The sequence below is a fragment of the Hyperoodon ampullatus genome, assembly GCF_949752795.1.
Source record: "Hyperoodon ampullatus genome assembly, chromosome: 17".
NCBI lineage: Eukaryota > Metazoa > Chordata > Mammalia > Artiodactyla > Ziphiidae > Hyperoodon > Hyperoodon ampullatus.
This window is the reverse complement of record NC_136930.1, coordinates 23,046,255-23,067,058: the sequence shown is the minus strand read 5'-3', so window position 1 is coordinate 23,067,058 and position 20,804 is coordinate 23,046,255. Positions and strand designations below refer to the sequence as shown.

Sequence of the window (20,804 nt, the reverse complement as noted above, 5' to 3'; positions counted from 1 at the left end):
TTTTTGTTTTTTTTTTTGCGGTACGCGGGCCTCTCACTGTTGTGGCCTCTCCCGTTGCGGAGCACAGGCTCCAGACGCGCAGGCTCAGCGGCCATGGCTCACAGGCCTAGCCGCTCCGCGGCATGTGGGATCTTCCCGGACCGGGGCACGAACCCGTGTCCCCTGCATCGGCAGGCGGACTCTCAACCACTGCGCCACCAGGGAAGCCCCTCAGCTATGTTTTTATATTTGTCATTTTTCATAATAACCCTATAAAATAAATAGCATATTCTAAAGAAGAGGAAACTGAGGGCACGAGTTTAGCTTAATTTGATTATGGTAAGTGGCAGAGCTCACTTCCCAATCCTGATTCAGTTTGGGCTCTTTCCTCTACATCAGCGGATTTCAACCTTGGTTCACAACACAATCACCTGCAGAGTTTATAAAAGTTTCAACAACCAGGCCACATCCCTGACCAATTAAATCTATATCCCTAGCAGAGAGATCCAAGAATCACGATGGCCTGTAAAGTTCCCAAGTAATGCCAACATGCAGCCATGATTAAGACCCACTGCTCTATACCAAAAGTTGGCAACAATGGAACACACCCATGTTCATTTGTTTACATACTGTCTGACTGCTTTCAGGCTACAATGACAGACTTAAGTAACTGACTTTATGACCAACGAACCCAAAAATATTTACTGCTTGGCCCTTTACAGTAAAAATTTGCCAGCCTCTGGCTCTGTATCATATTATGTTCTAGCTCTTACAGGACCCATTTTCTGCCACTGAATAAAGGTGGATTCAGAGGCACTAAAAAGTTGTGTAAAATTTTAACAGCTGGAATGTAGCACATCACTGATACAACCAAACTTGTGAGTTAAGCAAGGTTCATCAGATAGTAATGTGATATCAATGACAAAACAGAATTTTCATTTATAAGATATTAGAGATAAGTTAAAAGCATACTAGACTACCAAAAATTAATTTATGATAGACTTAGTCCATTGATACAGCTAGGGGTGCTTGCTAAGATAATCACTAGCAATGTTATTTTTGAAAGTATTCACTGTGGTTCAAATTACTGCTTTTCTTCTCTTTGAATCACTCCAATTATGTGTGGCATTAATTTTAAGAATGGGGTTAGCTCTGATTAGTTTTGTCAATCAACTACTACACAAAATAATCTGCTAACTCCTTATATTGCGTGTTATCTATATAAATTAAAAAAAAAACACTACAGGGTTCCCACCATACTACTAAATGATTAATTCATGCAGAAAAAGACAATGTAGCTCTAATTCTGAGAACTGCTTCAAGGTCTTCTACACTAAAAATTAAGACAAAACATAAGTGCTGCTAAGAAAGTCTACTTACCATTAATACTTTAAAGAAACTACCTCTGGGGTTTTATTGCTAAAGACTTGATAAGTAGGAGGGGAAAGATCAGCAAATAGTATTCATTACACATGCATACTGATTTTCACATGATTAAAAATTTCTACCAATGAAAATTAAACCCAAACCTAAACAGCCAGAGGAACCATTTCACAGGATTATGGCATTTTGCCCTTTGGGAACTAACAACAATGATTCTCTTTAACAGAAAGTACTCCATCCCCAGATGATCACCATCACGTAAATCAGACACTGAACAGTTATAGAGCTCTGAAGCAACACAAGCACTAAATCGTATATGACAGTGGTAGACAAGTCTTGGGTCCACATAGGAAAATCTCAAACCCACTGGGCTACTTCTTCAAATAAGTTAAACACAGACAATCAAATTAAACGTAAAGAAAAGTTTCAAATCTATTTTCAATCTTCAACAATGGTCCCCCACTCACTCCATTTTTTTAAAAACCCACACTACAAATGTGATATGCTGAGGTTCTTATATATATTCCTTTGGGAATATATTGAAGAGAAAGGTCTCAGAGGCCTCTCTCTTACTTAACTAATGTAAATGAGAATGAAAATGAGGTAATAGTGGGACAAATTTAAAATATTCCAGCTTCTGAAAGATCTATGCGGAGCACAGAACAGTAGCTCTAAACAAAGTAGAATAATCCCATTAACATTTGCAAACTTCTATAAAACAATTATATGTTTACGAAGAAAATTAAGAATAAAGAATGTTAACTAGATCTCAAAAATGTCCTGAAATGACACACGGATCACACATTACAACCAGAAGATTTTATCTTTTCCAGTACTGGGTACAAAAAGTGATCAGAGGCTAAAGATCAGGAAAGTCAAAGAACTATACATGGAGTCCACATTCCGTAAAATATGGGCAAATTCCTATATTTAACACAACCTTTGAGAAACTCACATCTACATGCTTAGAGAAAAAACTAAGACATGCTAAATCTTACATTTAGTATAAGATTATGTAAGATATAATATGTGCTTGTTTGAGTGATTTTCTCCCTTCTATTATAAAGACTCAAATTTTAGTATTACTTATGTGTATTCTTTTTATAATGAAAAAGATACTTTAAGAATACACACAAGATTATATCCAACCAGAATTAGAACTGAAATACCTTTGTATATACAATATTTACCTGGTTCTTCCTTGATGAATGACAAATCTTCTTCTGGATAGGCAACAGGTGGCTGCATCACTGAGCAATCTTCTAAATTTGTTTCATTATTAGGTGGTATATTATAAATAAATCTCTTCGTAGCTTGGGTTTTCCTCCTTGTTTTGCCAGTATCTTGAATTCCCTGGGACCCCATATTATTCCAAATAAACACTTTTGTTTGACCTTGAGACTCATTTTCTGTCAATTCAGGTGAACCATCCTGGACCCAACTACTGTCATTCATTTGGTAGTTTTCTATTTGGCCCTCGTCGACGTTACAACCATCATTTTCAATTTTTACATTACTTGCCAAATTGGTAAGATTCCGTGTTGCCCAAAAACTGGCAATTTTTTGATCCCGTGATGAAGACAGGCCATCTCTGTTAACTGGTTTTCTATTATTATAGTCCACAACTACAGACTCTGGAGCTTCTGATTTAATGCTTATATTTAAGGCATCTTTAATGAAATTTCGGCAAGTTTGAACAACTTCACTCATTTGAAGATAGCTGGCCACTGTCATTACTTCAATGGCATTTTGGCTTGTGAGCACCAGGTTACCAGAATACAAGAAGTCCAAGATGACTGAAAAACCTTGAACTGCAGCAATATCTAAATGGGTAGTATTGTTTTGGTTAGGGCTTTCTTTGTTTGAAAAGCAATATAAAGTCTTAAAGAAACGGCTGCCTGCAACCAGGATGTTCTTATGAGCTTTAAAGATTTTTCCGCTCACCACAATGCTGACATCACAGAGAATACCTTTCTTCCTCTGTTCATTTAGTTGTCGAAGAAGTTGATAGCAATAAGAGTTCTCATTTGGCCTACTATTAAAGTCACAGTACCCCTCCTCTGATGGTATTTCTGACTCCTGTAATAGATGGAAAACATTAATATTAAATTTTATTTACTTTTTAAAGCCATCAGACCAAAGACAACAAATCATTATCAGTAACTTTTTAAAAAGCACTATCAAATATACTAATTTGTTAGTAATCATTACATATTGAGACTGAAGTGTTCACAATCCCAAATATTGAGAGGAAAGGAGTGAACAGTTTAGCTTGCTTCAAGCCACTGTTATCATAAAAAAAAAAAGAAACATCCTGAGGATCGGCAGAATTTCATTTAAAGAATATGTATCACATATCATGCTATCTTTTCAAATATAGCTGAAGACATGGATTAAGAATTATTTAAGGGACTTCCCTGGTGGCTCAGTGGTTAAGAATCCGCCTGCCAGTGCAGGTTTGAGCCCTGGTCTGGGATGATCCCACATGCCACGGAGCAACAAAGCCTGTGAGCAACTACTGAACCCATGAGCCACAACTACTGAAGCCCGCGTGCCGCAACTACTAAAGCCAGCGCACCTAAAGCCTGTGCTCCACCACGAGAAGCCACCGCAATGAGAAGCCAGCGCACCACAACGAAGAGAAGCCCCTGCTCGACGCAACTAGAGAAAGCCCGCGCACAGAAACAAAGACCCAACGCAGCCAAAAATAAAAATAAATAAAATAATAAATACGTAAAACTCTTGGCAAACATTGAGTCAAATAGTTTAGGTCAACAAAGTTAATTAAATCTAACTAATGATAAAGTTAGGACCCTAATAAAAAATGTGCTTCAAACTACAGGAATAACCAAGTATATAATTTCCCAATCAATTTTCAAAATGACTTATCTCTTTAGGACCATAAATACTATCCATCAGGTAAAATTCCTGAACTCAAAATTCTGAATGTTTATAATCTTCCCTCTTAGCAATCTTATAAGTACTCATTACAGTTCACTTTAGCAACACTAAAGCTATGGTAATTTCCTATAAAATAACATGTGATATCAACAGAAAAAATAAAGGAGTGTGATCTAGATTTGGAATGCTGCCTATGCTAGTTATTAAGCGTGTGTCCTTGGGCAAGTCACCATGCCTTCTTAAACTAGAAAGCAGTAAGTACTATGAATGTTTCTAATTAAGAACTTCAGGACTTTACTCACAAAGTGACTAGGTGGTTAAGCTCCCTAAATAAGGCAGGTGTCTGTTCTCTCAGCACCTTGCTCAATAACTTTCGTAGATAACTGAAGTAATAATTGTTTTCCAGCAAAAAAAGTGCTTAGACATTTCTAGTAGAAAAGATAACTGACAATGCTGACCTTATTTAAGTGTTAAAGATTCATTACTTTCTTTGGCACAAAATATTAACTTAAATACAGGTCATTACTATAAAATAATGAGATACATATATACAGATCTATGAGTATATGGGCCTGGGAAAAACATGGAAAAGATACATGCTGGGAGGACTGATATGCTTGGAGAGGAAAAGAGAGAAGGAGGAATTAGGGGAAAAAAAGGGTGTAGGGAACAAAGCTGTTAGGACTGCAAAATATTTCTCACTGAATATTTTAAATGGTGGTGAGATTCCTGAAGCAATCCCACATCTCCATTTAACCCCACCATGGGTAGGGCTAAATTACAAAAATAACAGGTTTCATTCTGAGTCCTGAACACAGGGGGTCATGCATATAACAATCCCAATTCTCTGAAACTAAACCAGATCACATAATCTATCTAAGAATTTTCGTGCTGCTTCCAGGTATGAGAAGTCAACTGAAAGAACCAAAACACTAGAATTCCGGGACACTTCAGTATTTCACAATAATGAAACATTACAGATAACCCTGCAAATCTGGAGTACACGATCACTACAGAATGAAGTGCAGAAAGTGGAGAATTTCCTTTGCATTTCCAACTGACCCTTGGCAGCATCCCTATCACTTCCCAGCACCTCAACTGCATACTTATACTTCATACTTATACTTACTGCATACTTATACTGCATACTCATACTTCATACTTATACTTCATACTTACACTGCATACTTATACTTCATACTTTTATACTGCATACTTACACTGCTTACTCATACTGCATACTTATACTTCATACTTATACCTCATACTTACACTGCATACTTATACTGCAGTTATACCTCATATTTTTATACTGCATACTTATACTTCATACTTTTATACTGCATACTTACACTGCATACTTATACTGCATACTTATACTTTTATACTGCATACTTACACTGCATACTTATACTGCATACGTACACTGCATACTTATACTGCATACTTATACTGCATACTTTTATACTGCATACTTATACTGCATACTTATACTTCATACTTTCATACTGCACACTTATACTGCACACTTATACTCCAACCCCACCCCCACATTCTTGCTCTGCCAGACCAAAATATTCTAAATTGGCTATATTTTCCTACTGAAACACCCAATCCTAAGCAAAACCTGCTAACAGCCACAGTTGGAGTAAAGTAATCAAGTAATTCATGATTAAGTCCCAAATGTTTGCTTTGAGGGGCTGGAGGAAAGGAAGTGAGGTTAAAAAGACATTTTAACTTTTAGATCTTGTACATAAACCAACCAGTATGTTGTGAAGTTTCAAACTATTTAGCAAAGGGAATGGGAAATGTTTAGGACTTGTATGAATATATAAAGAACTAAACCAATACTAAAAATATCTAAAATAGTTACTGCTGTAGTATAATTTTCTACAGAAGCATCATACTGTTTACTTTTACTAAAAGACTTTTTACTAATTTGCTTATGCTCTCTATTCACTACAGCAAATTTCCAAACTGCAGCATCTTTCTTTGATGCAAGCCTAAAACTAAGCTTTGCTATGCATGCCATACCTGCCCAGCAAAGCTCGTTCGGTTCAAAGTTCTAACAGGTATTGTAGTAACAGTATGAATACTTGGAAGAAGCAAAAAGCACTGATCAAAATTTAGCAGCACATCATGAAGGAGTCTGTGGAAGCAGTGAATTAGCATGTACAAGTCAAGAAGGGCCTGAAGTTTATACACTAAGCAGTTCAAAACACTTTAAAAAGGAGGTGGCTACGTCATAGCAGTTATTTTAGGCCATGGTGAGTGACTGTTCTGAATTTTCTGGGCCAGTCCTAATTTCAGTAATTCTCTGCCATTATCAGACCAAATGTCCTAATTTTTAAAAATAACTTAGACAAAAGCCAAAATATTTGCCCATTCCATTTTTGACACAAACTATGCAAAACCAAACACGCTATTCAACCACTACTTTTTCTCATTACTATTGTGCAAGAACAGTAATGTTACCTGTTTCTACAAGCAACACCAGCTGTTTCTCCTTCAGTATTGATCAGAGCACTGTGCCATGTTTCTGTAGCACCTATTAAACATGCTCTTCACAATGAAGGGTTTACAAGTCAAGAATATATGTACTCAACAAGCGGGAGTATTATTTGAGGATATGGGTAAAACAGAGCAAAATAAGCACTAAAATAAACTGCCAATATTATTTGCTGAACCAAATAAATTCCTAGTACTAAAGACAAAAGTCATAATAGATCCCTAAGAAGTCATCTATCTCTCTAGTTCTTTCTTTAACATTCTATGTCCATTGTCAGTATATTGATAAACATGAGATATCACTGATAAGTAAAAATATACTGATAAAAAGGTTTGAATATTTCCAAAACTAGTCTTTTTAAAGACCAGCTGGAAAATTTTCTATTCTCTTTCCCGAAAAGGAAAACACGACTTAGCCCAGACATTAGTCTAAACTAGATAAACAAGGAGATTTTAAGGGAATGGTCAGACTTCAAAAATCAGACCATTTGCTATACCAGAGAATCTATAAATATGAAAAGTCTTCCGTTATTTTATTTGTGAAGATGCCCATACGTAAAATTATAATTTTAGATCTGGAAGACACCTTAATTAACTTTTCCAAAATTAAGAAAATATAGAAAAGTATACATTTGGTTAAAATCCTCACAGCTTATTATCTTCAAATTTATTTCCAGAGAGGACAAAAAATAGTAAATATTTTACTCAGAGAAAAAGCTGCTAAAAGCTTGAAAAATCCTGACTTTACTCACTTATTTAATAAGCATTAAGTGAATGCCTACTTTAGACAGGTTGTACATTGCAGGCCCAAAATGAATTAGTTCCCAACCTGAAGTTATCACTACTGAGCAAGATTCTTAAGGTACTGAAGAGTATAACAAGCATGTTACGAGAGCAGAGAGGAAGTGTATCTAATCCAGTTTTTTTGGAGGTGGGGGAGGAGATGCTTTTTGAAAGAAAGATCTGAGCTGAACCTTAAAGGATGCCAAGAGTGGAATGGTAGGATGAGCACTCTAAGCAAATGAGATGGCATGAGAAAAAGAACCAAGATGGTCTACAGATCCTCACAATTCTAGATTTATGAAAGAACTTCAAGGTGATTCCCAAAAAAGCCCAAGAAATGCAAATATGCTCTTATGAATGTTTTTGGAGCTAAGTGTCTATAAGTTGCATCAGATTATCAAGAGATTCGAATCCTGCACAAGATTAACCACTGCCATAGGTGCCTACAGAGCTTTAGAAGTAGTGATCTGATTGAATTAGCAGATAGAGATGACTGTGGCAGCAAAGTGGAGGATAATTATCAGGGGATGAAGACTAGAGATGCTGTGACCAGGGGAATCTATTGTTACTAGTGCAACACACTGCACTTGCCAAGAAACAAGGACCTTAATTAGGTAACAGAGATAATAATGGGGGGAGAGGTAGAGAGGCAGAGCCTGGAAAAAACTTTGAAAAGTAAAATCCACACTTGAGCGATGAACTGGGTTTCAAGGGAGGGGAGGGGAGGGAGGTCATGGGCTCTTCACAGCACTCTAGCTGGGGGAGCTGGATAATGCCACCAACCTGTAGAGAACCCAAGACCACACTACCCAGTCTCCCCACCCTTCTGAGGGGTACAATGGGAGAGAGAACGTCAGTTGCAGGGAGCTCATCTGTAGTCAATCCGTAAATAAAGAAATGCTATTTGGCTAAAAAAAATCAAGTAATTAGTATTTACCTCCCTACCCAGAATTATAGTCCTCTTTTGATAAATGGATCAGTAGAAAAAACAATTTCCAACATAAACAAAGTGTAAGCTAAAAGCATTAAAACCAAAAATCTTTACTACTGAAAGATTTAAAACATCAATGTCCACTTACAAACCCAAATTCAGTTTCTAGTAATGAGGACAAACAAGGCCACTGCGAACATGATGCCAAATAGATGCCTGCTAGTAGTACTGACAAATTATGTAACAGTCAGTAGAGAAAGAAAGGAAAATCTCCTTTGCAATCTTCTATCACTTCTCTGATCTCCTTGAGTGATGGCATCTTTCCTTGCAATTTAAGTACTATCCCTAGAAATTCTAAATCTATAGGCCTGGGGTATTAGCCTTCAGGTGATTACAACTTCCAACCAATTTTAGATGCCAAAAATATGCTTTATTACGAGCTCTCCTCAAAACCCACACATACACACGACACAGGTGCTTCTAAACAGCAACTTACGCATATTTCATCGTGGTTCTCCCCTGCTTAGAACTGCTAAATAGTTTGCCCACTGTTAGCAGAATAAAATATCAATACAATCATTTCAACATAAAAAGATCGTCCATAACCTGGAGTCTGTCTACCCATTCAAACTTGATTTTTCATCCTGCTCAACAACCAAATTATCTACTTCTCAGACACATCAAGCCATCAATTTCCACTATGCTCAAGCTGCTTCCCACTGCAATGCCTGGAATGCCCTCCCCTCTTCAACACTTATTCACTTAACACAATTAAGTTAGGAGCCAATTCTACAAGCTTCTCCCAACCTTCACAAATAGAACTGATGACTTTCCTTAGTGTCTTAACTGTAACTTGAATATACTTCTAACATGGTAGCTATCATTTTATGTCTGTCTCTCCTTACTAGAGTACAAGTTTCTTGAGGGCAGAAAAATGTCTTATTTATATAGGTTTATCTTCAGTGCCTTGTATCTACCTAATATGCGTATGTAAATTTAAGAGGGAGAAACAAGCCAATTCTAGATACACTGTAACATATAGTAAAAACCACAAGGAAAAGGAACCAGCTTTTACCAAATCAAACACAATGAATGACTGTTAGAACCTATGTATTATACAAACTGATTACTTAATGGGCCATAGGCTCCGTAGTCATCTGTAAAACCTATTTCTCCTTGCTAGTTTAAGGTTTTTTCAGTCTTTCTTCCAAAATCTTTAAAACAAACAAACAACACATTTTTGCCAAATGCAAAGAAGGCTAGTAGATCTGTCCCACCTTTGCTTTTGTTGCTCACCAACATATTCCAATTAGTAATTTTAATCAGATCACTGATCTGAATTAAATATTTACTTTCTGGAAAGGTTAACTAAATTTATAACAATAACACATTTGAGTGCATGTTTTAAGCTTACTAAACTGGAAAGAGTTGACAGAATGTGTGATTTAGGCTACGAAAATTTCACAACTGGGTAGAAAGTGATCTGAACCAAGATACAGTGGTAATCACTGTTATTAAAGCAATTTTAAAGTCCTCTGGGCCAAATGGTCAACTCCTATATGAGCTAATCACTGAACCTGACTCTTACGATATAGGCAGTTGTTACTCAAAACAGAAACTACATGTTGTCCCTTACAAATCCTTAAAAATACAAGGGTATTTCTGAAATAGAAGGCTCCAGAACACATTCTGAAAGCATATTTATGGACTCTCCCATGAGCAATCCTTAACAACCAACATCCAAATAACAGAAGAATATCAAAGGTTTTAAGAATGTGCCACAGGGAATTCCCCGGCGGTTCAATGGTTAGGACTCCACACTTCCAATGTAGGGGGCACAGTTTCGATCCCTGGTTAGGGATCCCACAGGCGTGAGGTACAGCCAAAAAAAAAAAAAAAAGAATGTGCTGCAGTTTTTTGGCCACCACCATGGAATTAATGGAAAATAACTTTTCTCTTACAGAAGGCATATAAGAAAGAAAAAGTAAAGTAACCCTTATTCACATACTAAGATTTGGCCAAACTCTTCTCAAAAAAACAGGCCTCCATGTGCTCCTGATTACGTTTAAATAAGAGAGGATAAACACACAGATGCGTGTATGTGCAAAGACTGTGGAAGTAGATAGAAGAAACTGTTATTGGGAGGTGAGGGGCAACTAGGTAAGAGGGAGACTCATCTGCTATTATTTATCCTTCTATACTTCTCCAATTTTTGAAAATGAGCATGTATTATTTTCATAATAATAAAACTATCTTGCTAGTCCTCTGGGTTTAAAAAAAAAAGGGAGGGGAGGATAAAGGGAGTGAACTACACCCTAGCCTCAAACTTAATTCTTGCCAGAGGAACTCCAAAACTCTTATTTCAGCATTTTTAAGACAGGACAAGGCTAATGCAAGATATTTCTTACGAAGGTGAGAAAAACTGCATGTATGATGAGAAAGTCTCAATGTTCAAAGAACTGAATGGCCAGAGTCTCTAAAAGTATGAAGAAGAGAACTGGTTTGCTCTCTAGAATCAAGAGTGATTCCATGAGATAAAGTGGCTCCCAAACTGAGAAAACTGGTAACACTGAGACATGAGGTACCAAGTCCCCCCCAAAAATGTTGTTATAGTTACCTACAAGGAAAATAAGTAATGATGACAATAACAGTTACCATTTACGGAGGGATTATGTGCTGGCATATATACTTTGCATACATGAGGAAACTAGAAGGTAACTAACTCATTTTCCTGCCAAGAAAGAGGATTAGGACTCAGGTCCCCCTTCTTTAAACTCAAGAGTGCTCTTACAGATTGTGCTATACTGCCTCCTACAGGTAATCAAAGGCTACATGGCAATGGAAAAAAAAGTGATTAACTCTGCCCGTAGGAAAAAATAAGTCAGTTCTTGAACCTGACACTCACGTAATAACAAGACAAAAGGATTCTATAGGTGGCACCTGGGGTCAATCACAAGGTAACACCCCAAACTAAGGTTAGTTAGAGTGAAAACAGAAATAACGTCCAAAATCCAATCCAGGGAACCAATAAATAGCCTTAGACAAACATGACTACTAAACTTTATTATTCTCAGTCTAATGAAATAATGTCCTAAGAGAAAAAAGGTGGTCTACAGATTATATCTGTAAAAAGGGAGTTTAAGGGGGCAAAGGGTAAGGGAGGGATAACTCACGGATTAAGTTTAGAAAAGGTTTTACCTAGGAATGAATTCCCTAATCCAGACATATGCCTAGGGGAGAAGGATACACCACACTAAGTCTATCATAAAGTTATCCAACTAATTCCCCTTCCTGATTTCAGGTTCACTAAGCAGCTAATTATGATTTGTACTCCCATTCAGACCTGCCTACACGTAGACTACGCTGAAGAAGATAAGAGTAACTGGTCCACTGGATTAGGAAAATTCATTCTGACTGCCTTTTTTAATGTTTCTAAATAACCAACTTACCATTTAGAAAAGCACACTTTCATTTTCACAAGCCTTCCACCTCCATCATACTACTAAATAACTTCAAGAATATGTAACTCTTTAAAGCCTCTAGACTCCTCTTCTGTAAAATGGGAACAGAATAATTACTTGCCAGAGCAGAGTAAGGGACATCTGTATTCGGCATACAGAAGACAAGTTTGGCACTCCAGTGCCCAAGCTCACAAAGCTAGTAATTGCAGAGAGCTGAGATCTGAACCGAGATTTACTCCAAAACTTTTTTTTTCCATTGCAACATTCCTTATAGACTTCAGTCTCATTTATCACGAAGAACTGTAAGACTTGGGACAATTTACTTAACCTTTCTGGGCCTTATATCTTTAAGTGACCTTCCTTCTAGGGCTTAGGCAACTAAAACTTGTGCAAAAACTGTTGCCATGGCCCCCTGAGAAAAACAACCCTATGCTTTAACGTTAAAGCCTCAACTTCTGGGAAACTTCTGGGCTACAGGGTTATTGGATAGTGCCTAATTAACTCCAGTATAAGTGTTCTGAACAGCAAGATCACTCCAATAAAAACACAAAGGGACTTAATATCCGAAAGGTGACTTTCTAAGATCAATGGCTAGCAATACAAAAGAATAAATTCGATCCACCACCACAGGTTGTCTAAAAGTCTTCGAAGCACTGATCAACATCTGTTTGGCTTGAAAAAGGATTATCAAAATGGTAAGACTACTATCTTTAGACTAGAAATATTAAAACAAGCGCTAAGAACAACTGAAGTATAGCTTACTTGTTTTATAACTAAGAACTTATGATTTTAAGGAGTCTGGTAAATACATTCTCTACCAGTCCAAATCAACTACTTGGTATAAGTAACTTTACATTAAACATTTCAAATATGCTAAGTTTAAAGTAAACTGCATTTACAAGAAACTTTTTGAAAAGGGGGGATTACAGAAAATCTCAGCACAAAAATCTGGGTAGAAGGAAACAAAAACGACCACAATTTACCAAAAGTATGCCTTTGGAAAGAGAAGTTCAACAAGTTTAACGGAGATGGATTTAGTAAAATAATCCACGAAAAAGGAGTCTTATCCACATAGCTTCCTCTACGTTTACATACTGCTCTCATATTTCACATTATCCTGATATGATAAAAAATACTTTTCTCCGTTGGATGTTCTCCTAAAAGGGGTAGCGTCAAAGATTAAGGAAATTGTTTAATTCATTCTTCAAAGAGTTACCAGATTTGACTTCCACCGGCAAGCTGAAAGACTACCAACATGAAGCAGCTTTCCTAAAACCACAGCTAATAACATTTTGACCCCACAAAGCTAACCTTACAGGGTTAAACCCTTCCGCCTCGCGTATTAAACTTTCCTTTTGATCCAACCTGATGGGCAAAGAAATCTGCGTCATGAAAAAATTAAAACAAATTCAGCGCTACAATTGGAAAATGGTTATTCCCTCCCTCCTCCTCCCCCGGTAACTTTTGAAAACTTGGTCCCAGGTTTTCTAACCCCCCACCAACGCGTAAGCTCCCGACACCTCTCTCCCAACAGGAAAGATGTCTTCACCCAGGAAAACGGGGTTTTCAGCTGATAAACCTTTCTCCCGAAGCAGAAGCAGAATACACCGTACCTGGGCGTTGGCTTCGTGGAGTTTGTGCTCAGTAGAGACGTGGTGCCTCAGGAGGAGGGTTTTCTTGTAGTTGCGGGTCCCTCGCGAAAGCTCGTCGTGCCCCACTGGAGGCAGGTCCCCGCTTACCCCGTCCTCGGGGGTTTTCTGGCACCAGCCGCAAGACATAAGGCCAGTATCCTTGGAATAGCGCAGCCAGGGAAAATCTTTGAGCCAGGAGGTCTGAAAGGAGCACTGGAGCTTCTGCATTAGGGACTTGGGCCGCGCGAGCGGGAAGTGCTGGACAGTCTCTCCTTCGCCAGCTCCCACTCCGCTGCCCTCCGCTTCGTCCCCGCCATCGCCGCCCGACCGCCTGCTGCTGCTGCAGCTGCCGCCTTCCGCCCCGCTGCCGTCGCCCAGGCTCGCCCCCTCCTCTTCGTCCTCGGTGCTGTCGCTCAGGGACGCGCCGTCTGGCATCAACTCCTTCCCCTCCAGCGCGTCCAGCTCCAGCTCCACGGCCGCGGGCCCTCGCCCATTGAAATGCCTCAGGGGCCACGCCGAGGTCTCGGGCCGGCCGCGGCTACTGCCATTGTTGCCGAGCCCCCCGCCGCCGCCGCCGCCTCGGAAGGCCAGAGTCCGACGGTTCCTTTCCGCTAGCAGGGGGCCCCCTGCGCCACCGCCGCCCAGAGAGGTGGGGCCGCCCGCGTCTTGGGGGAGCAGCAACTCCTTGGTTTCCTCGGCGGCGGCGGCGGCCACCCCGGCAGAGGCCTCCAGGTCTTGGGGCTCCAGGCCCTCCAATTCCACTTCCTCGTCGGCCCCCCGCCCATTGAGCTGCTGCGGCGCTGGCGGCTGGGGCTGTCTTGGCTGGGGGTGCTGGGGCCAAGCCGAGGCCTCCCCGCCAACGTTATTGTTCGCGGAGCCGCCGCCGCCGCCGCTGGCGGTGACCAACCCGCCTCCTCGGAACGCCAGCGTCCTGCGGTTCATTTCACTGAACGACATGGCGCGCGCCGCCGCCGCCGCCGCCGCCCGGTGCCCCGGCTCGCGCCCGGCCTCGGGCCGCGTCCCGCGCGCTCCCCCTCCGCTTCGCCCCCGCCCCCACCCCGGGCGTTCCGGTCTCGCGGGGCTCGGCCTCGCCCTCCCGCCCGGCTCGCGCTCGCTCCCCGGGGCTACCTCACGCGTCCGCCGCCGCCGCCGCCCGCCGGGCCGCCGCCTCCGGCCGCCTCGTAATCCTCCACCCCCGCTCCGCTGCGCTCCGGGCAGCGTCCCGCGCGGAGAAGGGGGCGGGCGGCGGAGAGGTGAGCAGCGAGCCGGGGCGCGTGGGGCCTTCGAAGTTGAGAGGCAGAGTGCGGGGAGACCCTCCGCTGCCCCCTCTTTAAAGCCGCGCGCACACACCGACCCTCCAAACAGATATCCTTCCTCCGGCGCGCCGAGGAGTCCCAACCCGCTGCCGGCTTCCGAGGCGCTGAGGGCGAGAAGCACGTTAAACTGCCGGGCTCCGCCACATAACGAGCCGACAATAAAGCCGGCGGAGCGTTTCCGTCCGACCAGGCCCCGGCGGAGGTCGAATGGCAAATGAACAACGGACCGTGCGCCCACAATGCACCGGGGTAGCAGTAACCGCTGGAGGGGGAAAGGGTGGGGGCCGGGCTGGGGGAGGGGGGCTGGGCTTGGGGCTGGGCTGGGGTGGGGTGGGGTGGGGGCGCCAGGGGACCGGGAAAGGGGCCGGGCCGCGCCTCCGGCCTGGGGGCGGGGGTGCGGCCGCGGGGAAGGAAGTCGGCCGACGAGCGGGGGACAAAAGGCCGGGCGGCGGGCTGGGGGTCTCGGGGAGGGGGCGGGCGTGTGCGGCCGGGGCCGGGCTCCGCGGAGGACTAACAGCTGGCGAGTGTCAGGGTCTGGCCGTCTCCCCGCTGCCCGCACGCACCTACTCGCGCCCGGGAAGCACATTTTCCTTCTCTCGCCACGAGTTCACCTGGGACTTTGGAAATAACTGTGCGGTGGGAGCTGCGCTCCAGCCTTGTCATTTGCTGGGGGTGGGTGGCGGTGCCCAAGGAAGTGAACTTATTTTGTTCCTTCACAAAGACTGGACCGGGCTGTGCCTTTCACGCGAGGAGGTTGCAACCACGGACACCTCCTCGTCTGATGCATTGTGTGTGCGAGGCAGCACCTCAGGCCCAAGGCAATAATCATTTCACAGAAAGTGGACCGCCCCGAGTGTCTTATTGCTGTGATGAAATGGAAATTTAAATAAAAGGTCGAACACGTGCGTTCAGTGGGAAGTATTGACATGGGTGTTACATCACCAGCAGCCAATCAGATAACTCCAGTCGTGTTTATACTTCTACAACCACCTTGTGAGTATTACAGTATGTCATAACGTTATAAATATTAGGCAGGGTTTTCCCCAAGAGTGGGGAGGAGTCTGCTTATACAGACGCTGCGTGCGACTCCGAAGATCGTGTGTTTAAAGGCAAGAATTGATTTGTAAGACTTGTTTTTTTTAACTGTTTACACTGCATTTGGAATTTAGAATGATTAGAAGAACAGATGGAGCTGGAAATGAAACTCTTACAATAATAATCGTAGTCAAGTTTTTCCGAAGATTTTCCATCTTAGAGCCCTTACACTCCTATTTAAAAATGTTTAATATGCTAAATTTAGCAAAATCTAAAGTGTTTAGATTCATTTTACTATTTTGAAATGTGAAACAAACTTGTAAAAACACAGGAAGAAAAAATAAAAGGAAAAGCAAAAAAAAAAAGAAGTGTGAAATCTTAAATTATTTTTATTCAAACCTATTTCAGGTTAAAAAAAAGATTCTCAAACTATGGAGGAGCTTTTTACTCTTTTAAGAAATATAATAAGAGGACTAAATGAAACAGTGTATGTAACCTTAAAAATAACTCAGTAAATTAAAAATTAAAAAATATATATTAAAAGTTTAATCACAAACTAATGTAAAATATGTTCAAGATAATCATTGAGTGGGAAAAAATGATATGTTACTTCTTACATTAATATATGTCAGGATGTGCTTGGGGAAAAAAAATACAAAGTGTACAGTTGTAGATTATCCTGTGTTAGAGGTTTTAATCTTCTACATTATATATTAATGGAAACTGTGTATGTTTAATAAAGAGCATGTGTTACAATTTTTAGGTTCTCTTGTGATTCAGAAGTTTCTACTTTTAAAATAATATTTAAAGCTTTGAATATACCATGTGGAATATGGAATATGCTATGTTTTTCAAGATTAACTTTAAAAAAGCCAGGTTTTCCCAGACATATTATAAAATACCATTTGTCTTAATATTTTTAAATGGACTAAACACATGCATGCACAGCCAGACTCATATGTTATTGATTATATAGATTTAGTCAAAACAACTTTCACTTGATTCACTGTAATTTTGGTATCTGTATAAATGAGCAGTGTTGTATATCAAACAAAAAATATGAGTTCTACCTTATAGATGAAATGTAATTTTAAGTACTAACTTGCCACAAAAAGATTTTGGCTTTAAAGTTTTTTTTCAGTAATGATCATATTGCCACCTGTCCATATTGTCACCTGGCCACCAGTGATCAACAGCTTGAAATTCCAATATAGGTCCTCAGGTTGGTACAGTTTGTGGGTTTTTAAAAGATTTTGTCCAGCTTTGTTTTAGTTGGAAAGTTTAGGACAGTGGAATCTATGATGACCTAATTTGTACGTTAGAGAAATGAGAGGATTCTGCCTGCTTGGCTGTATGTATTATGTGCTTCCATGTAATATATAGAAGAATGTTATAATAATACTGTGCTTTGTCCTTAATGCATTTTTTAAAATTCTAGGCACTTTGCAAATAAATACATATACATTATTTATTCAATTTTAACCACCACTGCCTCTTCCATAAAAGGAGGGAACAGTTACTGAAGTTAATTGCTTATCTAGGGTTAAGGTGATGGGAAGTAAAATGTACTTAAGAACTTTTTAATTTCAACTTTAAAGATTATTTTCATACCCATACTGTTAAATTCATATCTTTTTTTTTTTTTGCATTACACGGGCCTCTCACTGTTGCGGCCTCCCCCGTTGCGGAGCACAGGCTCCAGACGTGCAGGCCCAACAGCCATGGCTCACGGGCCCAGCCGCTCCACGGCATGTGGGATCTTCCCAGACCGGGGCACGAACCCGTATCCTCTGCATCGGCAGGCGGACCCTCAACCACTGCGCCACCAGGGAAGCCCGCTTCTTTTCATCTTATATGCCTAGTACGTAGTAGGCAATATATAAGTTTAAGCTAGTATTATTATTTTTGCTCATTCCGATAGCACCAGAATCACCAGAAATGCTTGAATCCAAAAAGTTGTTAATTGTGTCCGAACTCTATTTTTCTCAGACATATATCTTACCTTGTATTTTGTAAAATTCACATCATCTTCTGTCTGGAATTATGTTTAAGCGTGCACTGATGAGGAATGAACAACACTAGATTCAAGTGGTACAAATAAATGACTTAAATTCTAGGGCCACTGACCGCCTAACAGCCAAACAGTGGTAGTGTGTGGTGTATGTGTGTGTATGTATTTATATTTTTATCATTTTATATGTGTAAATATATACTCAGGTGTCTTCTTCTAAACCCTGAAGGAAGATCGAATCAGAAACAAAGTTCAAGAGGATAGTAATCCACAAATGGCTACGAATACCCTGTACAAGGGAACTTTGAGTAACAGAAGGGGATCTCCTGTTCTGTAAATGGAGTTTTTAAGAATTCCCCCACCCCTTCCAGCCTCCTAGCAGCAAGCCAGGATCTGTTCTCCCCTCTAGCCCCTATATTTACGGTTGGGGTTCTACCATATTTAAGGGGATTCCCCCTTATGCTTACCAGGGGAACCCCTTCAGAATGGGGCACCCCCAACACATTTGTCCCCTAATTTCACTTTAGGCTATGTGGAACTGCTGCAGGTTACCATGATAACTCTTCCACTGTAACTGTATGATGAGGCTGAGCTCCTAGACCTGGTTCAGCTGATTTCTGACAGTCAAACTTGACTGTCCTTTATTGCCTTGGTAGAGGCACTTTGCCTCTGTCAGCATTTTGCCTCTTTAGGTTCTAGGGACAATGGTCTGTGATTCCATCTGCGGCACTGACATGAGTCATCCACCAGAATAAAGTACCTGAGAATAGAGACTCTGTATTATTCACTCTTATTCTCCCCTACCCCTGCACCAACCCAGCACAAAGTAGGCAATTAATAAATGTTTATTGGATAATCATCTTCCCTTGCAATCTGTTTTGGTAGGCCACTGTTTTGTTTCTTCTTCTTTCCCTTAGATAATTAAAAATACTCTTTTTAAAGATATTGACCTACAGTTTCCATTGCATTTACATTAAAAGCAGCAATAATCATATAACACATGATGGAATATCATTCAGCCCTTAAAAAGAAGGAAATCCTCTAGAGAATGGACTTGAGGATATGGGGAGGGGGAAGGGTAAGCTGTGACAAAGCGAGAGAGTGGCATGGACATATATACACTACCAAACGTAAAATAGCTAGTGGGAAGCAGCCACATAGCACAGGGAGATCAGCTCGGTGCTTTGTGACCACCTAGAGGGGTGGGATAGGGAGGGTGGGAGGGAAGAAAAAGATTTCTCTATGTATTTTGATATATTTTAAAACAATAAAACTGAATAAATAAATGTAATAGAATTAATAGGTGAGTAATAAACCTTTTGAATTTTGGAAAAAAAAAAAGAAGGAAATCCTGCCATTTGCAACAACATGGATGGACCTTGAGGACATTATGCTAAGTGAAATAAGCCAGACACAAAGGGAAAAATACTACGTGATGCCGCCTATGTGAGGAATCTAGACAAACTCATAGAAGCAGAAGGTGGAATGGTGGTTGCCCTGGCTGGGAAGAGAGGGAAATAAGAGGTATTAGTCAAAGGGTACAGTTTCACTTTTACAAGATGAATAGTCTTAGAGATCTACTGTATAGCATAGTGCCTGTAGTTAACCATACTGTACAGTACACTTAAAATTTTGGGAAGAGGATAGGTCTTAAGTGTCCTTATCACACAAAAAAATCAGTAAACAGACAGGGCTGTAGGAAACTTTGGGAGATGATGGATACATTTATGGCATAGGTAATGGTAATGGTTTCATAAGTGTATACTTATCTCCAAACTCATCAAATTGTGTACATTAAATATGTACTGCTTTTCATATGTCAATCATACCTCAATAAAGAAGCTTAAGCAAAAACAATGATAATCATGGAGTTGAATATAAATAATATTAGCACCATTTTCTATGTTGCTTACAGTGAATCACAATTTACACAACTTCCTTGTGAGTTAAATCAGGGTAGCTATTATTATCTTCATTCAACAGATGAGGATACCCAAGTACGAAAAGATTAATTGACTTGCTTAAATTATTGTTATTGCTCAAGTTATTGGATGAGGCAAAATTTGCCTTTACAAGTTGAAGACAAGGATAATGCTCTCTAGTCTAAGGCACCCTTGGCTACTAAAACACAAATAATACACTTAACGATGTTGTATCTGCATAATTGTAGGCTACACTAAATTTTAAATATTTTTACTGTTCAAATACTCTCATAGAAGAAAAGAAAAAGAAAAAAGATCATCAGTGCCCAGAACTAACCACTATTGTGCAAATACAGTCTTCTTTTTTTGTGCCTAGCCAAAAAGTTTTTTTGGTGTTTATGAATTGGACTTAGCATATTTTTGCTTTTAGTTTTTAATATGTTTTAATATGATTAAATATTTTTTGTATTTTAATGGATATAGATATACCATAATTGATTTAACCAGTCTTGCATTGTTGAACATTTCATTGTTTACAGTTTTGGGTTTTTTGCCATTATAAATAACTCTTTAGTGAGTATCCTTGAAACTAAAACTTTGTATCTTATTCCTTTAGGATAAATTCTAAAAGGGGAATTTCTGGCAAAGGGAATGAACATTTTATAAAGTCCTATTAGTATCACCTGATTGCCCTCCAGAAATGTTCTCAAAGGTGTAAAAAGTACCAAAAGAAAATGTTATTAGGGAGGTATTTTTATAATACTGGGGAGTGAAAGACCTAGTTCTAAGCAGAATACAATGGCCAGAAACCTTAAAGGAAAAGATTGTCAGAACTGACTATATAAATTATAAAGCTTTTGTTTTCCAAAAACGTAATAAAGATTTTTTAGAGTGAACTAGGAAAAAGAAATAGGGATATATATGACAGAGGCTTAATATCACT

At 40.1% G+C, this 20,804-nt stretch overlaps 1 protein-coding gene across 3 annotated transcripts in view; it reads right to left on the bottom strand.

Annotated features, from left to right (window-relative positions):
* Window positions 1-15,556, bottom strand: part of ZBTB10 (zinc finger and BTB domain containing 10) — a gene marked incomplete at both ends in the record, with an annotated part of 30,673 nt that extends 15,117 nt beyond the window's left edge. For 2 of the 3 annotated variants that reach the window (XM_079722479.1, XM_079722480.1), the window contains 2 exons: window positions 2,553-3,441; window positions 13,560-14,534. In XM_079722479.1, the coding sequence (XP_079578605.1) occupies window positions 2,553-3,441; window positions 13,560-14,534 (1,864 nt within the window). Of the gene's footprint in view, window positions 1-2,552; window positions 3,442-13,559; window positions 14,535-15,460 lie in introns of those variants that run through there. The other variant, XM_079722481.1, reaches the window with a different exon arrangement.
* Between the last annotated feature and the right edge of the window lie 5,248 nt (window positions 15,557-20,804).